This window comes from Diabrotica virgifera, chromosome 3, assembly GCF_917563875.1.
Source record: "Diabrotica virgifera virgifera chromosome 3, PGI_DIABVI_V3a".
Taxonomy (NCBI): Eukaryota; Metazoa; Arthropoda; class Insecta; order Coleoptera; family Chrysomelidae; genus Diabrotica; species Diabrotica virgifera.
In genome coordinates, this window is record NC_065445.1 from 26,412,884 (window position 1) to 26,431,716 (window position 18,833).

General features: G+C 31.4%; 1 protein-coding gene across 2 annotated transcripts in view; it reads right to left on the reverse strand.

The window, feature by feature from the left end:
* Positions 1–17,870, reverse strand: part of LOC114331953 (cytokine-like nuclear factor N-PAC) — a 167,261-nt gene extending 149,391 nt beyond the window's left edge. For both annotated transcript variants that reach the window (XM_028281644.2, XM_028281643.2), the window contains exons 1-4: positions 17,781–17,870; positions 17,669–17,705; positions 17,487–17,569; positions 11,317–11,452 (exon numbers count right to left, since the gene is read on the reverse strand). In XM_028281644.2, coding sequence (XP_028137445.1) covers positions 11,317–11,452; positions 17,487–17,569; positions 17,669–17,705; positions 17,781–17,815 — 291 coding nt within the window. In that variant the 5' untranslated portion in view covers positions 17,816–17,870. The remainder of the gene's footprint in view (positions 1–11,316; positions 11,453–17,486; positions 17,570–17,668; positions 17,706–17,780) is intronic.
* Between the last annotated feature and the right edge of the window lie 963 nt (positions 17,871–18,833).

The following is an 18,833-nucleotide window of genomic DNA, read 5'->3' on the forward strand; positions in this document are numbered from 1 at the left end:
TATGGGAAATAAGCCACAATTTTACTAAAAAAATGAATTTATTAACGTTTCGAAGCCCAAATCGGGTTTCTTTGTCAAAATACAAAATACTACTAAAATAAACAAAAATGTTGTTGCTAAGTAAAAAAATTCTTCTAATAATTTATTTAATCTGACTCATTTATATTGGCAATTCAGACGTACAGTTGAGTCCGCGAGTCTTTACCCGTGCGTCATCATTTAAAGCATACGAAATAAGTCGGAAATCTATTTCACCCAACAACAACTGAAAGTGGCTACTGTTCCGATTACGGGTTTTATTATAAAATTTGACGTTATCAAATATATAGAATGTCAAATGTAAGTTTTGCTTCAAAATTTTTGTGCAGAATTACAGCTACATTTGAAGTAGTTTAATAATTTTTTTTATTATTATATATTAATAAATAAATAAACAATTTATAAAAAAATTCAATAACATATTTTATTTTTGTTATTTTATTCACTTTGACGGAAACATAAACACAATCATTTCTTTACTGTGTGAATGACGTTAGCTTTGTATGTTTTAAATATTAATTGCCAAAATATAATTATTTACCTTAAAATTTCAAAGCCCAATATAAAATTAGTTGTGAAAACAACTATTTGTGTAATATAAAGAAACTTCAAAACGCAAAATTCGACAAAAACCGCAAAAAATTCAACTGACTGACAGCCACAAAAGTAAACAAAGCAGAAACGTCAAACAAATTGTGCTTAAAATATGAAAACATACCGAATCGTCTTTTTTTGTACCTATCTCTTTTCAATGCACTGAGTCTAGATGGTTCATAAAAATAACATGTGTTTTCACTTAATAACAAACGGCAGCTGGTTTGTCATGAGTTTCATGCGTGGAAGAGAATGAAGCTAGATAAAAAGTATGTGTTTTATCTCGCCAGGTATTAATGACGCACGGGTAAAGACTCGCGGACTCAACTGTATATTATACATTTTAAAGTAGAAGACTTTAAAATGATACCGCCAATATTTATGAGTTGCGTTCCTGGGACGACTTTACTAAAAGATAGTTCATTCGATTACATGAAATCAATCCCAACTCAAGAATATCCTAATAATATACTATTTTTTTTTACTTTTTTTTTTTTAATTTTATTCTGGCCTTGGTTCAGAACCTTTAGCCACGTAACTACATATAAAATTATTATTCGTTCATAAGTATAAATTGTCCAGTATACACTTAAAAATAAAAAATAAAAAAAAAATAAAGCTTACAAATAACAATGCCTACGTACTATGTTAATAAATACAACTATATTAATTTTTTTTTCCCTACGGTATGAACTAAAATACATAGGTTACAAAATAATATAATTAATTACAGTAAATATCTCATTCATACATTACATAATACAAAAGAAATGCCTATTCATTCAAACGATTAGTTTTACATTCACACTTTTAATTTAATTTTTTGAAGAAATGTCATAATTAGTTTAAAAATTTTAATGTTATCCACACTTAATAGCACATTTAAGTCTAGGGGAGTACTTAAACCTGCTTTCAGCAATTCTTGTAGCAGCCACATACTTGCATTGAGATTTAAGGGACAGTTAAAAAATATATGATTTAGATTAGCTATGCTAGTAACTTATTATTTATTTTTACTTATTATTTTTTTTTTACTTATTATTTTTTTTTTACTTATTATTTTTTTTTTACTTAGTAACAACATTTTTGTTTATTTTAGTAGTATTTTGTATTTTGACAACGAAACCCCATTTGGGCTTCGAAACGTTAATAAATTCATTTTTTTAGTAAAATTGTGGCTTATTTCCCATAGAAAATACTTAATTATAAAAATGCCACACGGAAATAGCTTCAGGACAACATAAAGAAATACAAATTCTCTGTTACGCAGACTATGCAATATTGATATTCAAAATTTAGATTAGTTCACAGATACAGATTTAATACAAGAGCAAAAGATGAACAAGAACATGATGATTTCAACTCAGAAAACCATACTAAATTTACAATCAAGATGCAGTAAAAATAAACAAATCAAGACATGTTAAATGCTACTAGGAGCACTCCCGAATCATAATTTACAATATACAGAGTGTTCCAATGAAAATTTGACCCCACCCCCAGTAACTCAGAAACCCAGAGTTTCTTGACAATTTTTTTTTGTAAGCATTTATTAACAATCAGAATTACATATTATATGAGTTAATTTGATAACAAGTACAATAACTTAATATATCAATGTAGTATTGTACACTAAAATGGCGTTATGAGGTACATCACCCAGCGGTTTCACCTCAGTTTCAGCGAAGATCCATGGGCCATAATCTTCGCAATCTTCTGTTGTTTAGTGGCTGCAGTAATGGTAATATTAATTGGTTGGGGTGGCCTTCCAATTTCTCGTGGTGTCTGTTGGCTCTTTCTTGAATTACTGTGCTGACTAACGGGATGTTTAGGTCTGCATGAAGGGTTTGGTCGGAAATGTACCACGGGGCATTTGCGATGGTGCGTAGAATTTTTGATTGAGTTCTTTGGATAATTTTTGTGTTTGATTAGCTGGCACAACTCCATAGTTCTATACCGTACGTCCATATAGGTTTGATGACTGTTTTATAAATCAGCAGTTTGTTCTCAATTGAGAGTCGAGATTTTCTACCTATAAGCCAATTAATTTCTTTCACTCTCAACTCAATTTGTTTCTTTTTCTTTAAAATGTGTTGTTTCAGTTTAATTTAGAATCAAGATGAAGCCCCAGGTATTTGACGATATTCTGTTTGCATGGGCATTGGTCTTTCCTTAGTGTGAAAGTTATATGTGTTGACTTAGTTTCATTAGCTTTTATCTTCCATTTCTTTAACCACTGTCCAATTTGGTCTAGGTGTTCTTGAAGATTTAATACTGCAGCTCTTGGATCCTGGTTCAGTTGCAAATATTGCTGTCATCAGCGAAAGTTCCAATGGTGGTTTGTGGAGAGGTTGGTAAATCGGATGTGTACAGTACATAAAGAAGTGGACCCAATATACTACCTTGTGGGACTCCTGATTGAATTTTGTTACGGTTTGATAGTTCATCCTCCACTTTAGTTTCAAATTCTCTGTGATTTAGATATGATTTTAATAAGTCAAAGTATTTGTTGGGTAGAGATTTTTTGATTTTATAAAGTAATACTGGGTGCCATACCTTATCAAATGCTTGGCTGATGTCCAGAAAGGCTGCTGTGCAATACTGTTTATTGTCCAAAGCTCTATTAATTACATTTGATATGCGATGGCATTGTTGCACTGTAGAATGACCTTGCCGGAATCCAAATTGGTGTTCTGGGATCCAGTTTTGGAATTCTAGATCGCTCATAGTTCTTTTAAGTAACAGATTTTCAAGAAGTTTTGACATTATTGGTAGTAGACTTATTGGGCGGTATGATGAAACATCCGTTAAAGCTTTACCAGGTTTCGGTATCATAATTACTTGGGCAATTTTTAGTGATATAGGCCAATAATTAAGTCTTAAGATTGCATTTAATATGTACAATAACTTCATTCAACTAGTTTGGATGTTTAACATGGATGTTTGGAGCTTTAACCTTTTTTAGGAAGTTGTTTTAGCATTGTTGCTGTTATGAGATCAGTGCTTGGTGCCTTCTTTTCATTCCAATGATTAATTTCATCTTTGATCTCCTTCGGTGTAATTAAAATTAGTCGCTCTCGTTGATTAATTGGTAAGGCTAGTTCCTGCTCTACTTCTTGTACTTGGTCATTGTCGTGTGGCTTGAAGACTTCAGTTAGATGTTCAGCAAATAAATCAGCTTTTTCTTTGTTGCTTTTTGCCCATGGTCCTGGTGGTATTGAGTTTTTCCGAATTGGAGGTGAAGTATTTATTGGATTATTTTTGTTTTTGATTGGTTTCCAGATAGAGTTATCTTGACGCGAAAAAAAAACATGTCAATTTGTATTGAAAGGGGGACGAATTTTTATGCAAAATTCGTCCCCATTTCCCTGCCCCGCATCAACCACCAGTTTTTTTTAATAGCAAGTGTAGTTGAGTGGCACATCATTTGAAAGGTATTTTTTTTTCTCTACAGAACCATCTAATTTTGTTTTTAATTTGCGGAATGACTTTAAAGATAATTTTGGATTTAACTAATTTATAATAGATTTGTTAAGTCCAAAGTTATCTTCAAACTTATTACGTAAATTAAAAAAAATAGAGCGAGCACACTTGCTATTTAAAAAAAAGAATGTGTGTGTACTTTGTATGCACGTAAGAAGTTATACTTCTATTATATGCTTTCTTAAAAATAAATTTACTTTAAACAGTTTGTTTTAATTTTTTTTTAACACCAAACTAATTTTGTGCTTACCGCTTTCAAAAAAATAAAAAAAAGTATAGGGTTGCTCCGGATTCGAACTCAAGACCTCTCGATCTCTGGCCGAATGCTATACCAAATACGCTACGAGGACTGTGTCTGTATCGGTTCGGACGTATCTAATGACAATTCACGTTAACAAATAGACAAGGTGAAGTATAATAAATATACAATAAAATGTTTTAATAATACTCATCTTACTCCTGAGGAAGACAAATCCAAAGACACAAAAATTATAATAAATATATTTACTAAAAACACTAATATATTCTTTTCACACCTTTTCTTGCACTGATATATTTATAAATTTCGTCTAATTTACTAACCGTTGTACGTCATCCGCGTCATAGCCTGTGACGTCGCATGATACCAACACGAAATATTTGGCAGGTGTGTTCTTTTTTCGAATCATTTTGACGAGTACACTGGAATTACAGCCACTAGACATATTTTATTATATAAGCGTAGAAATAATATTTGAAGATTTATATTAATGTTAACCTAAAGAAATACACAATAATATGTTTCATTTAATTTGTAAAAATGGATTATAAAGCGTTTTTATGAAGCAAATTTGTTTGGAACAAACTGTAACTGTAATCGAACGAAGGTGACATTTTAGAATAAATTGGTAACATTTATTTGACAGTTGCGGTAATGACACTTCATATTTGTTTATATTCTGTACTATAAGTATGTGTTCTATTATATTTACTGTTTTTATTATTTACTTTACTATAAAAAGATCCTGTACTATAAAAATATAAATTTCACCTAATTTTATCACGACCTGGAATAATCGAGGAATCTGACAGCTTTTTTAGCTGTTATTGTAGACATATACAAAGAAACCTATCGGCTTCTCCCAAGAGTTCGGAGCCGTTTTTTAATAATTATTAACAATGCAGTGCAAATCTTAAAAGATTATAACTTAATTCTTGTTCTCTATTTCTTAAGTTTTTATTTATTTACATTGAATATTCATTTGTTTTGTTGTATAATCCACGTTTACAATAATTATGTGATCTATTTGATTTAAAATGGATTCAGGATTTTTTTATACTTTGGCAAATATGTCAACTTAGATCTCTGGCGTAGATAATGACGTGCAACGGTAAGTAAATTAGACGGACTTGTACACAACTTGAACGATTTAGCAACTAAACGCCATACTATCTGTGTGCGCATGCGCGCAGTATTATAAAATTTTACTCTCAATCGCGCCTAACAAAGTGTAACTTCAAAAATGGGGGTCAATGCGGGGCAGTAGGGGGTTACACTTGAGGGCATGAATTTTGCACGAAAATTCGTCCCCCCCCCATTAAAATTTGACGTGTTTTTGAAGTTATACTTCTTTACGATCGAGAGTGAAATTTTATAATGCCGGGCGCATGCCCACATAGGCAGTATGTAGTTCGTTGCTAATCTTTCAAGATATGTATGTATCAGTCAGCGCAAATAAGTCATTAAAAGGATATATTAGTGTTTTTAGTAAATGTATTATTTATTATAACTTTTGTCTCTTTGGATTTGTCTTCCTCGGGAATAAGATATTTTATAATAATAGTAAGTATATTTAAAGTATTTTTGTATGCTTCACTTGGTCTATTAAATTTGTCAGTATGTATGAGAAATCTTGTAACCTGTCAAAGCAAAGGGAATATAGCTCAGGTGGCGAGCGTGTGACCGGAGATCGAGAGGTCCCGGGTTCAAATCCCGGACGATTCATATTTTTTTTTTAATTTTTGGTATCGTTTTAATAAAAAAATTTTTAAAAGTGGTAGGTAAGAAAGTTAGTTTAATATTTACCTAAAATACAAATAACCTAAGTATATTTATTTCTTAGAAATTATATAATAGAAGTATAACTTCTTACGTGCGTACAAAGTACACACACACATTTTTTTTTTTTAATTTTGAAGAAGCTGCTGCTGGTTTCTGAGTAGGTCAAATTTTCGTTGGGAGAGACTGTATTATAAACTTCGGAAATCATGATTTGGAATTTACAATGTATATGCATCATTGTAAATTATGATTCGGGAGTGCTCCTAGTAGCATTTAACGTGTCTTGGTTTGTTTATCTCTACTGCACCTTGATTGTAAATTTAGTATAGAACAATAGTATAAGTAAAGAACCAATAAGATGTGAAATGGAAGTTGACAGAGTTAGCAATTGAACAAGTAATAGAAATAAAGTAGAGTCTGACAAACTAAAGTCACTAATATTCAGCTGAGCGGGGTGCTATTGTCTGAGTTGTGAAATTCTATAAACAAGGGATCTACCTGTTTTATGGAATGATCCCCTGTTTATTTAAATACACATTTCCATCAATAGTACCTCCCTGAACTGAATATTAATGACTCTCTTAGTTTGCTTGCAGAACTATACCTAGGCATTACACTGCCCAGCTATAGAGACATTGAAAAAGAAGTAAGAGATCAAGTGCAAAGATCAAATAGATTAATAGGATGCATTAACACTAATGATGTGACTGACACATTAACTGTGCAATGAAATCAGTAAGCTCCAAGGCCAATATAAGATCAATAATGATGTACCATCAGAAACAATACCCAACGCAGCAAGAATAGAGATGCTGCTGGAAACAGCAGAAATGAGAATACTTAGAAGAATTACACTGCCATGCTTTGCTTAAAAGTGGTATCTGCCAGAATTATGAAACTGAGAAAAAGGGGTTTAAAGTTGTAAACACATTCCGACCCCATGTAAATTTATATTGTGTAATACTATGATGCATTTTATTTAGTAATAGGTAGATTTAAACTTACTGAATAAAAAAAGTAGCTAACTTTGGTTTTTATTTAAAATGGTAGCCACTAAATGGTAATACCACTTTCAAGTCAAGAATTATTTACATTATTAACAGTGGTAACGTACTGCCAGTGAAGATACCACTTTTAAGTTAAGAAAAATCATAATTGTTATATTTATAGATATAAATCAGGAGGAGAAAAAATGTAAACGAGTACATATAAATTGTTTATTCATATTCATTAAAGAAAAAAAAACATGTAGGCAACGTTGGTATACTAAAGAAATAAATTTGAAAATAAAATTGAATAATAATTTTGCAAATAACCACAACGGATATTTTTTAATATTCTACGTTGCTTAGCAAATCAGTGGCCTTGTTGTTAACTTGTAAATGTTCCCAAATTGTAAGCCTATTTGCTGGCATTAAGGAAGACACGGTTTTAATAATATTGGCCTTTCTTCAGTGATACCTCTTATTGGTTTATTCTTTTTGGTAAAAAGCCCTCCATTTTTCAAGTTCTCATTTTTCATTAAAAATTTAGTTCAAGTTCTTCAACTTTGGTAAACTTTTTCTTGCAAGCCAAAGTTGTTTTCCTCTTTTTGCTCGAATTTGCAGAATATCCTTTAGATCAGCGTTTCCCAACCGGTGGGTCGCGACCCACTAGTGGGTCGCGGGCACATTTCAGGTGCGCCGCGGCGTGGCTCTTACAGTAGCTAAATAGCGTACAGAGTACGGAATAGCATATCATCATGGGTGAAGAATGGGTCGCGAATATGGAAAAACATCAGAAGGTGGGTCGCGAGACATAAAAGGTTGGGAACCACTGACTTTAGATAAATGCGCGATTGTTGTTTCTTTAATTTATAAATTGAAGAATGATCATCCCACTCATAAAAATTTTCAGGTGTAATAACTTTTACTTTGCTGGAATTAGCTTTTTGGACAACATCAACAAAATCTTTAAAATCATATATCTTTGGATTTTTTTCATAGAAGCTTCTACTTGATGATGAAAATTGACCGCAGACAAAAACGTATGCCAAGGTCCAAAGTATTTAATAACAATCTCGTTAATAGAGACCTCTGGTGAGGTAACAATGGAAGTTAAGAAAGTAAATACCGTCCAATTTTTATTTTGTGACGAACAGTAGTCTACCCATAACACAACATGTTCATAATCTCTCATTTCTAAAAAGAAATTGTAATACATGGTCACCAAGTCTCCTTTTTGCCTTCCTGCGAGGCATTCATGCCAAAGTAGGCAAATTGGTATAACTTTTTTCTGTTTTGTGCCAATCAGAACAAATCTCTGATTGAATATTATGATTCTTGGACAAAATTTCGCCTTTTTAAACATATCCAACCTGGGGAGCATGATAACTTTTTGAAGATCTCCCGAAAAATACACAGTTTTGTTATTTAAATACTCTTTGTCTAGCTGGTAGGCTGAACGAGCTTCATTTGCCTTGAAGATATGGTTTTTCCACAATAAACAAACTTCGCAGTCTACACAAGGATTTTCTTTTGTATGTTCCGGATTATGTAGCAAAAACGTTTCACAGGCTTAACGCTCTTCATGGCCGAGTTTAATAATATTCATTTCTTTACTTACTACCGTTCGATATATTTCGTAAGAACAAAAAAATTGGGATGTTTTTCTTTGAAATCTGAATACAAAAACTGGATAGTTAAATCACTCGGTAGGTATCGTTTATTTGGGGCGTGTTCGCACCGACAATGAGATACAGCAGGATTAAACTTTTCAACATGAGCTCTTATCACATTTCTATCAATTTTGGGAGTCTTGGTATGCTTACCTTGTTTACTAATACTGTGACAGATAATTTTTTCTGAGTTTCTAGAAAAGCAGTCTTGTAGTATTCGATCGTTATTTTTACTGTATCCCAATGTCGTTATAAAAAATTATTTGCAAACTTGTACTTTTTCCCCAGAACTACACTTACATAAACTGTGCCCACTTCTAGGTAAAAACAAAATTATAACAAGCAAATTTGCTGGGTAGAATGAAACACTAACACACTTGTTGATTTGATTTAAATCAAATGAAAACAAACATTGCATTTTTAGGCGCGCATTCATAAGCCAGTGAATTACTTAAAAGCCGGTCTTAAAAGTGGTATGTACAGAATTTTGAGAACATACCACTTACTAGCTAAGGAATAGTAGATACCACGTTTAAGACTATTACTGCGCTGTTTTGTTGTACATACCACAAGTTTTTTAACAATATATTTTTATAAGCTTTTACAACTTTTAAGTTAAGAAAAATGATGTAGAATGTAAAGGTTTATATGTATAACATCATAACTCCATTTGGCACAAAATTGGAGATACCACTTTTAAGCTAAGCACGGCAGTACAGGAAACATACTGAGAGACCAAACAATAATTAGTAGGTATCTACATCAGAAAAAATTTAATACACAGCTTATAAACAAGCGGACACTAAATAAAAAAAGAATAGAACAATCACATCAGTAGAATGTCTGACACAAACAGGGGACAAATCACCACGTGGTAGAAGACGTATTGGTCGATCACTCAAGAGATGGAGTGACAATCTTTCGCAGAGGGCACAACCCGCTGATAAACAAAAAAATTACTTGTGTAAAGGAAGAAGAAATCACAAATGCTCCGTAGATTTGAGAATTTAAAAAAATGTGACAGCTTTGTAAGGTCCATAATAATGTTGTTCTGAAGCTATTTTCTTGTGGCATTTTTACAATTATAACTATAACAGAACAACATAGAACGGGATCCTACAACATTCACAAGAGATAATACCGAGGAAAATATCAATACCATACATAAAAGGACTATCCGAGAAACTTAAAACAATAGGAAATAAATTCAACATTTCAACAACATTCAAAACAACCAACACATTGAGATCTATTCTATCTAAAACTAAACCTAACAATGAACAAGAAAGGACAAAGAATTGTATTTATAAAATACCTTGTGAATGCGAACAGTTTTATATAGGTGAAACATCAAGACCATTAAACGTTAGAGTAAGTGAACATCAATCTTATATTAAAAATAGAGAATTTGATAGATCTCAAATATGTCAACACGCATGGGATAATGAACATAGAGTTCAGTGGAGAGATTCAAGTATAGTCCTGAAAGAAACAGATAGTAAAAAGAGAAAAATCAAAGAAGCGGCTCTAATTATGGTAAACGAAACCAATTGTGTCGCAAATTCCTCGGTGGAATGCAGTAGGATGTGGATACCCATACTGAAAGAGGAAGTCAATAGAAAGAAAATACCACAATTAGTAAGTCAATAGTCAAGTTAGTACATATTTTATATTTTAGTATTACTTATATATCCATGTATTATTGATATTATTTATAATTTAAACAAAATTATAGTAAAGTCAGAATTTGGTATTAATTTTGAGAGTAAATTAAATGTAAGACCAAATACTTACGATGTCGGGATAGTATCACGAGGTTTTTCCTGGTTTTCCCTCGTGATTTACTATGAGATCTCTAACGCGAGAATTTTAATGTCACCGTTGCATGTGGTTGTCTTTTTAAAGACAGATCACATGCTATGATTTTTTTGTGACGGATATTCTTGAGTTGGGGTTGATTTCATGTAATCGAATGAACTATCTTTCAGTAAAGTCATCCCAGGAACGCAACTCATAAATATTGGCAATATCATTTTAAAGTCTTCTACTTTAAAATGTATCATATTATGTATCTGAATTGCCGATATAAATGAGTCAAATTAAATAAATTATTGGAAGAGTTTTTTTTTTACTAAGCAACAACATTTTTGTTTATGTTAATAGTATTTTGTATTTTGACAACGGCACCCGATTTGGGTGTCGAAACGTTAATAAAAATCATTTTTTAATAATATTGTGGCTTATTTCCCATTATAAATAGTTAAAAAAAGTCCATAATAATGTAACAATGAAGGAATGTAAAGGAAGAAGAAATCAAAACTGCTCCGTCGATTTGAGAATTTTAAAAAATGTGACAGCTTTGTAAGGTCCATAATAATGTATATAACACTTTCTTGCTACAAACAAATAAAAGAGGATAATTAATAATATACACAATTTACACAACCACCTTAGTTCAAATATTCTAATTCTAAATAATACTTTACCACCACACAATACTTACAGCTAGTTTTTCTCTGAATTCTTCAATTTCGACAATTGCTTTCTTGAACTGACTTGTAGTGCTCGATTTGTTAGATGAAATAAACTTGTCCTTATACTCTTCATAAGGCTTTACATTACTGCTCTCTATCCATGCACTTAAAAAAATATAAATTAAATGTTACAACTTCATTAATTTTAAACAAAGCTATAAATATGACCCAAGATTTAATTAAGTAACCTTATCTACAATTTCCAAAAAACAAATTCGTTGTAAAAATACTTTTTGGGATTTTTACCTACAGTACTGTAATATCTTTCTAAAGACGTTTTGAGAGTCCAAAAGTTTGTTCTCATACATTATACACTCACGGACAAAAATAATGCATATTTTGAAATTAACCTGTAAAATAAATTTTTTTGTGCTGCCCCAGTGTCCTAGAAATAAGATTTCTTTTCTGACTGCTATGTTTTAATGTATCATATAAATGGATTTAAATTTTTAAATTGAATATAATTTTTAAATTGAATCTCATCAAGGTAAGTATTCACTATTCTACTGACATGAAGACCTCCGTTATGGTGCATTAACACGAATTTGTTATCCAATATGGCTGGCAAATGGCAAAACATGATCTTCTAAAATGTTTTTAATGTACGTATCAGCTGTCATTCACCCAATCACCTCCACAAGTTCAGTATCTCCTTTCCAAGAAATACCCCTCTATAGCACTATGCTGCCACCACCAAAATTAACACTCTGTATGAGGTTACATCTGGTATACCGTTCACTATATGGAAGCACGATTTACAAAACTTCGTCTACAGAAGAATTGGCGAACAGTGTATCAGTTGTAACCTCATACAGAGCGTTAGTTTTGGTGGGGGTGGCATAGTGCTACGGAGCGGTATTGCTTTGAAAGGACATACCGACCATGTGAAGGTGATTAGGTGAATGCCAACTGATATGTACATTGAAAACGTTTTAGCAGATCATGTTTTGCCATTTGAAAGTCATATTGGATATGACATAACATCTTCATGTCGCTAGCATAGTGAATACTTACCTTGATGAGATTCAATTTAAAAATTATACTGGCCAGTATATAGCCCAGATCAGATTTAAATCTGATTCTAGTGAATATGTGATACTTTAAAACATTGCATTCGGGAAAGAAATCCTATTCCTATGATACAGGGGGGCTAAGGATAGCAGCAAAAAAAATTTCATTCCACATGCATATGCAATATTTTTGTCTGTGAGTATATTTGTAAATGCCTTTTGCTATCAAAGACATACCAACAGGTGGTTGGGGAAGATTCAACATTCAGAGTATATGATTCAATGGCACAACTAGCAGAAACGTAAGGATAAAAGTAATGAGGGAGAGAAATAAAGAAAGCATATTAGAGGACAGATTAAGAAAGTCTGGATTTAGTTATATTTATTGTTTAAAACCTGTAAAAACAAAGAAGGAAAAACTGTGCATTTAGTTAAATTTTTCATACACATTTGTAAAACCTGTAAAAACGACAAAGAATTGGAAAATAAAGTCTAGATTGTTCTGGACTTCTACTGGATTTGAATGTTTGATGAACTTGTAAAGTATCAACATTCAACATTGGTGACTAAGACAGCTAATAGCAAGTACTGCAAAAAATACAGAACAATTAGTTTGGCTTCAGTTATGAGATGTAAATATTGATGTATATGGCTGCTTTGTCGACTAGGAGAAAGCATTTGACACTTTTTAACATAGTTAGTTAGTTTTGAATGATGTTGGTCTAGATGGGCAGCATATTCGAATAATACTTGGTTTGTACATACTAGAATCAGACAGCTGACATTAGAATTAAAAATCAGACATCTGAAGAAGTTATCTCTGCTATTGTTTAATTTATATTAATGGAGCAGTAATCAACAACTTGAGATTTGTCGATGACACAGTTTTGCTAGCAATGGATAAAGACAATAACTGAAATGGACAAACTGATTTATCTGAAAATAAGAATCAAGATGAAGAAAATGACGGGGCAGTGCCAATGAAAAGAGTAATGAATCAGGAGGATGAGGAACCTGCCAATATTATACTAGACCAGGGGTTCCCAACCTTTTATGTCTGGCGACCCACCTTCTGATGTTTTTTCATATTCGTGACCCATCCCTCACCTATGATGATATAAATGTACGTTATTCAGCTACTGTACGAGCCCCGTCACCGGTTGGGAAACGCTGTACTAGACTATATTATATTGTCGATATTTTTAACTTGCACTGAATACATTAGGAGACTAAAAAAATTATCACAAGCCAAAGTGACTGACGTTTATTAAAAGTTCAGCTACTAAAAATACTATTTTTTTTGTTGTGATGTAAATCTATATGTAATTTAAAAATTAGTTTGAACTTCCTGTTACCTTTTTATGTTAGGTACATATCTCAACCTCGGAGGTAAACTACATTATACCGCCATGGTGTTGTTTTGAAGAAGTTCCTTTAATGCACTTATTTTATTAGTTGGATTACACAAATTGTATATCTACACTACGTGTTAGAAAAAACGGGCATCCCACAAAATGGGTCATTTATGATGTCTCATATTTCCTAAACCTGTTGTCTGATTTAAGTGATTTTTGAAGTTATAGTTCTTTAGGCAGGAGGGTAAATTTTTCATTTTACTGGGCGCATGCGCACACCGACAGTATGGTATAAACGTTATACAGGATCTGATTGGGTGTTAAAATCATCTGTCAATAATTGTTCAATATGGAGATTTTGGATAAACAAATTAATGTTGTGTATATTAGTTTTTATTGTTGTTATGGCAGAGAAAAAAGCAAGTTTATAATATTGTAGTGACGTTTTAAATAGTTTTAAAAGCGACAGGTATGTAATAATTGTAAATGTTTCAGTAGGTATCCTAATAAAAAATTACATAGGTAATTCTTACCTACCTATTTGGAAAATTTAAAAAGAACCTACCAAAATAGTATGTAATGCTTTGATTTACATAATTTGATTACCATCAAAATTTCTATCAATATTCACCTAATATATTGTTTTCTTACTCTATGTTTTGTTGTATTTTAATATTTCTTTCAATTCTAAATAATTTCAATTCAAAATCAAAATAATTTGGTTCAATTCAGAACTGTCAAAAGTTTAATCCGTTTAGTTAGTTGATCTTCGCACATGATGACATATGGTCTCCGTGGGTAAAAGTTTAAGGTGAATGAATTTCAATACTGACTGCGCTGATAAGCGGGTTCGAACCCCAATGGAAACTTTTATTTTTTATTTTTCTATACATTTTATGATTGTAAGTTTATTTATTATATAATTTTTTTTCAGAAAATACGTATTTAATTAAAAAATTTTCCTACATTGTTCAGAAATCATTTGTGGCATTTTTCAATGTGTTTGTTTGTGTGTGTTTTATTCTTTTAATTTTTGGCACTGTTTTAATAAAAAATTTTGAGAAGTAGTAAGTATTAAAATTAGTTTAATATTTAAATAAATATAAATAAACTGTTTAAAGTATATTAATTTGGTTGAAATCATATATAATAAAAGTATAACTTTTAACGTGCGTACAAAGTACACACACATTCTTTTTTTAATATGTTATAGTCTTATTCTTTAACCATATCGCTGTAATAATATTGTTGCTAAACAGGTAAATTTTCATTGTATACCAGGTGTACCAATCAAACAGTGTTTTTTTTTAGTTCACCACACCCTGCGGAATATTCTAGCATTTATAAAACACTGAAATTAAAACCCAACTATAGCCTCACGTTTTCTTAACATTCTACTTTTAGATTCATTCACTTATGTCGGATAATAAAAAAGTTAGGTACTTTAATAACTAGCCATGTTCTTCATCAATACAGTGTGTAAATAATGACTGTTTGCTTTATAAACATATGTCCGCAAAAGCTTCGTTTCTGAGATACAGGATGTTGACTTTTTTCTTACAAACTGACAATTTATTTATTGCTCTAAAACCGGTTGGGACATGCAAATGAAATTTAAGAGGTAGTTATTGCGCATTTTTTGACATACTATTAGAATTTTATGTACACCATTGGAATGCACAAGGGTCATATTGCCATTTTCATCATTTTTTATGTTTATTTGGCTGCTTTAGTTGACAAACAAAGTATAGTAAAAGTAGTGCCTATACTATTTAGTTTGATAAAATAAAAGTGATAAACAAATTTTGATAGAGTAGAGTAGAGTAGAGTATTTATTGGTAATAATGTACAAATGTACTTTTACAGGTCAGCAAAAATAATATATAGATTAATATATAGTATACTAATATATAGTAGATAAAATAAAATAATATATTATATTATTAATATTTTATAAAATATATTATGCCTAGTTGCACGAACAAATCTTAGCTCCAGCTTAGCCCAGCTCAACCAGCTCAGATAGGACCGCTTTAATGCCTGGTTGCACCAACATGATTGCATAGATAAGAATCGAAAATAATTATGGTGCAACGTAAGTGAGACTTAAAGCAGCCCTATCTATAAGCTGAGCTGGGCTAAGTTGGAGCTTAAGATTTGTTCGTGCAACCAGGCATAAGTCTCACTTGTTGCACCATAATTTTTTATTCTTATCTATGCACATCTTAACTGAGACGAAGTTTAAGATGCAATCCACGAGACAATCCATTGTAGTATGCTGAAAATTGATCTAAGACTCAATGGTGCAACTAGGCATTAATGTTTTGTATTTTGAAAACAATTTCCGAAGTGGAAATCAAAATGTCAAATAAACTTAATTTCAAAGTAAAATTGTGGCTTAATCTAAACTAAAACAATAAAATTCAATATCCAGTCTCTGTTGGCTACAGGCTCACAACAAATATACAAGATCATTATAGATTTCTTGTCAGATACACGCACAGTCCTATAAGATTTGTAAGCGGGAGTGAAATTTTTTATGATTTATGTTCAGATTTGCATCCTTTTTTATCATAAATGTTATATCACTTTATCAGAAATCCATCATTGTTTTTATTGTATTGTGTTATTTATTGTATTAGCGTATTAGTCTATTGATTCTGTTTAATTTTGTATTAGGGATCGGATTGTATATTTATTGCAAATGGCTGAATGACTAATGTCTATGCCATTAAATAAAAAAAAAATCATATCACAATAACTGCAGGCACAAATAAAACTGAAGAATGTAACAAAAATAGAAACAGAAACCTACAAGAAAAAATTGAGACATTACTGCCTGGTTTCACTAACAGATCTAAAGCTGAAGACATGCTTTAAGCTCCACTTACGAAAAATACACGTTACACCATTGAGTCCTGGACCAATTTTTAGTTTGCCACGTAGATTGCTTAGATAAGAATCAAAAATTATGGTGCAACGTAAGTGAAAAATAAAACAGCCCTATCTATAAGCTGAGTTTGCCTAAGTTTGAGCTTAAGATTTGTTGGTGCAACCTGACATAAATAGTAAGAAAAGTTGGAAGCACCATAACTATGTAGATAATAAGAGAAGTCGAAGCACCATAACTATGTAGATAAATAATGATCTGACATCAAAATAAAAGTGAAATTCTGAAAGAAATAGTTAAAAGAGCTACAGAAACAAAAAGTAAAGGAAAACAGATAAAAATTGGCTATAAGAAATTTGATTGTGAAGTAATCAATGTGGCATGAAGAAAAACAGCAATTAAAAGAAAATAACAGAGTAATTGTCAAAAAACTAGTAGAAGAAAACCAACTGAGGGGTACGATATCCAAAGGAACAGGCAAAGAAAAGGAATACAACTGTGGAAAAAGGACTAGCTGCATTTTCATTTGAAAAAAAAAAAACATGATAAAAGACAAGCAAGTCAGAAAAAATTATAAAAATATAACTTGCCATAGTAATTTTGACAGTAAAGAAAAAAGAAAGACATAAGAAACATCCCTTCTTATACTGTTACAATCCCTCAGAATATAAAGCAGATATAAGTGTAATAAAATTCATTCTACAGTAAAAAACTGTCCATAGATTTAAAAATTTGTAAAGTCTTTATCAAATAGTTACAGTTTTGTTTTTAAATAGTTTCTGTTTGTAAACAAGGACACAACATGTATGTCATAAGAGTTTAAAAAGTAAGAACTATTAGGTGATGTTGGCATTTAAATAAAAATTTGAACTAAAAATACTCACTAATTTTTGCTTCCAAAAAAGTATACCCAGTGCATGTCTTTCTTTCCTGTTTTACTTGGAGTATTTGGACCCGGCTGAACAACCTGAAAACAAACACAAGTTAGGTTAAGTTTATATTTCAAAGGACGCGCGCAAGACCAAGCTACCGTTGGATCAAAATTAGTGGCGGTAAGAATACTTACACGAGCTGGCCAAGGGGAAAATGTCTTCATTTTGGCCCTAGAATACAGAAAAAAATTTAAAATTTATTTATACTACATGAGAAATTTATCAAAAAAATTTAACAAGTCTTACCATACTAAATCACCAACGTTTATTTCGGAACTCATTATTACAACCTTACGTTAAGACAGCTTTTCTCAAACTAAAGCAAATTTGTATTTCGTGTGGTGTGGTAAATTTTTGACATGAGTCTGCGCACTAAATAATAGTTTTGTGATGCTTGCGTTCAAATCTACCAGTCATGCTTTCCTTGTTTTACTAAAGAAATAATGAAGAAACAGTAAATGTCATCGGTACAATTCGTGCTACGTATCGAACACAACATCATACTTTCTCTTTTTTTATCTACTGTTAGAGTGTCATATCCTATTTTCAATTATACATAAAACACCAATATATTAGTACAAATAGTTTTAGAGGTGAGGTCGCTAGCCGTATGCGATATTTTGCAAAGTTAGATAATACATTATACACATTATTGTTAAATATGTTGAATGTCATCAAAATAAGTAGCTTTTTAGATACAGTTCGATTCAATTTTCTTTTTTAATATTTACGAGTATTATACATATAGAAATAAATATAGACACAAACTTATTCAAAATTATATATATTTCATTGCGTTTATTTGCATGATATAATAAGTTAAATCATCAAAACAAATCATGGTCTAAACAAATAAAACAGTAAACAATGCCTAATATAATCTGAGTCGGTAATCTTTCTTGCCTGTTTCTCTCTGAACAGCTGAAAGTTTTTGTACACAATTTTATATTTGCTTGCTTATAAAATTCTGTTATATTTGCTTACTACTTTGCTACTCTACTTGATCAGAATAAAAGAAGATATTCAAACAACAACAAAAGATGAAATAGCAATAGAAACGTGTAAAAATCATTGGTTTGGCCATGAATGCAAGAGTATAGCAAGAGAAAAAATAGAGCCTACAGAAAAATGTTTATCCGACGAACTAGAACAACTAGGATACACAAAAGAAAGAAATGAAATCTCTTAAATAAGGAACTTAAATATATAGAAAACCCTCTAGCAGAGAGAAAGAATTCAGAGCATTAAGAATCATTAATTAATTAAGAAGCATTCATTCAGAGCTTATATTATAAGAAA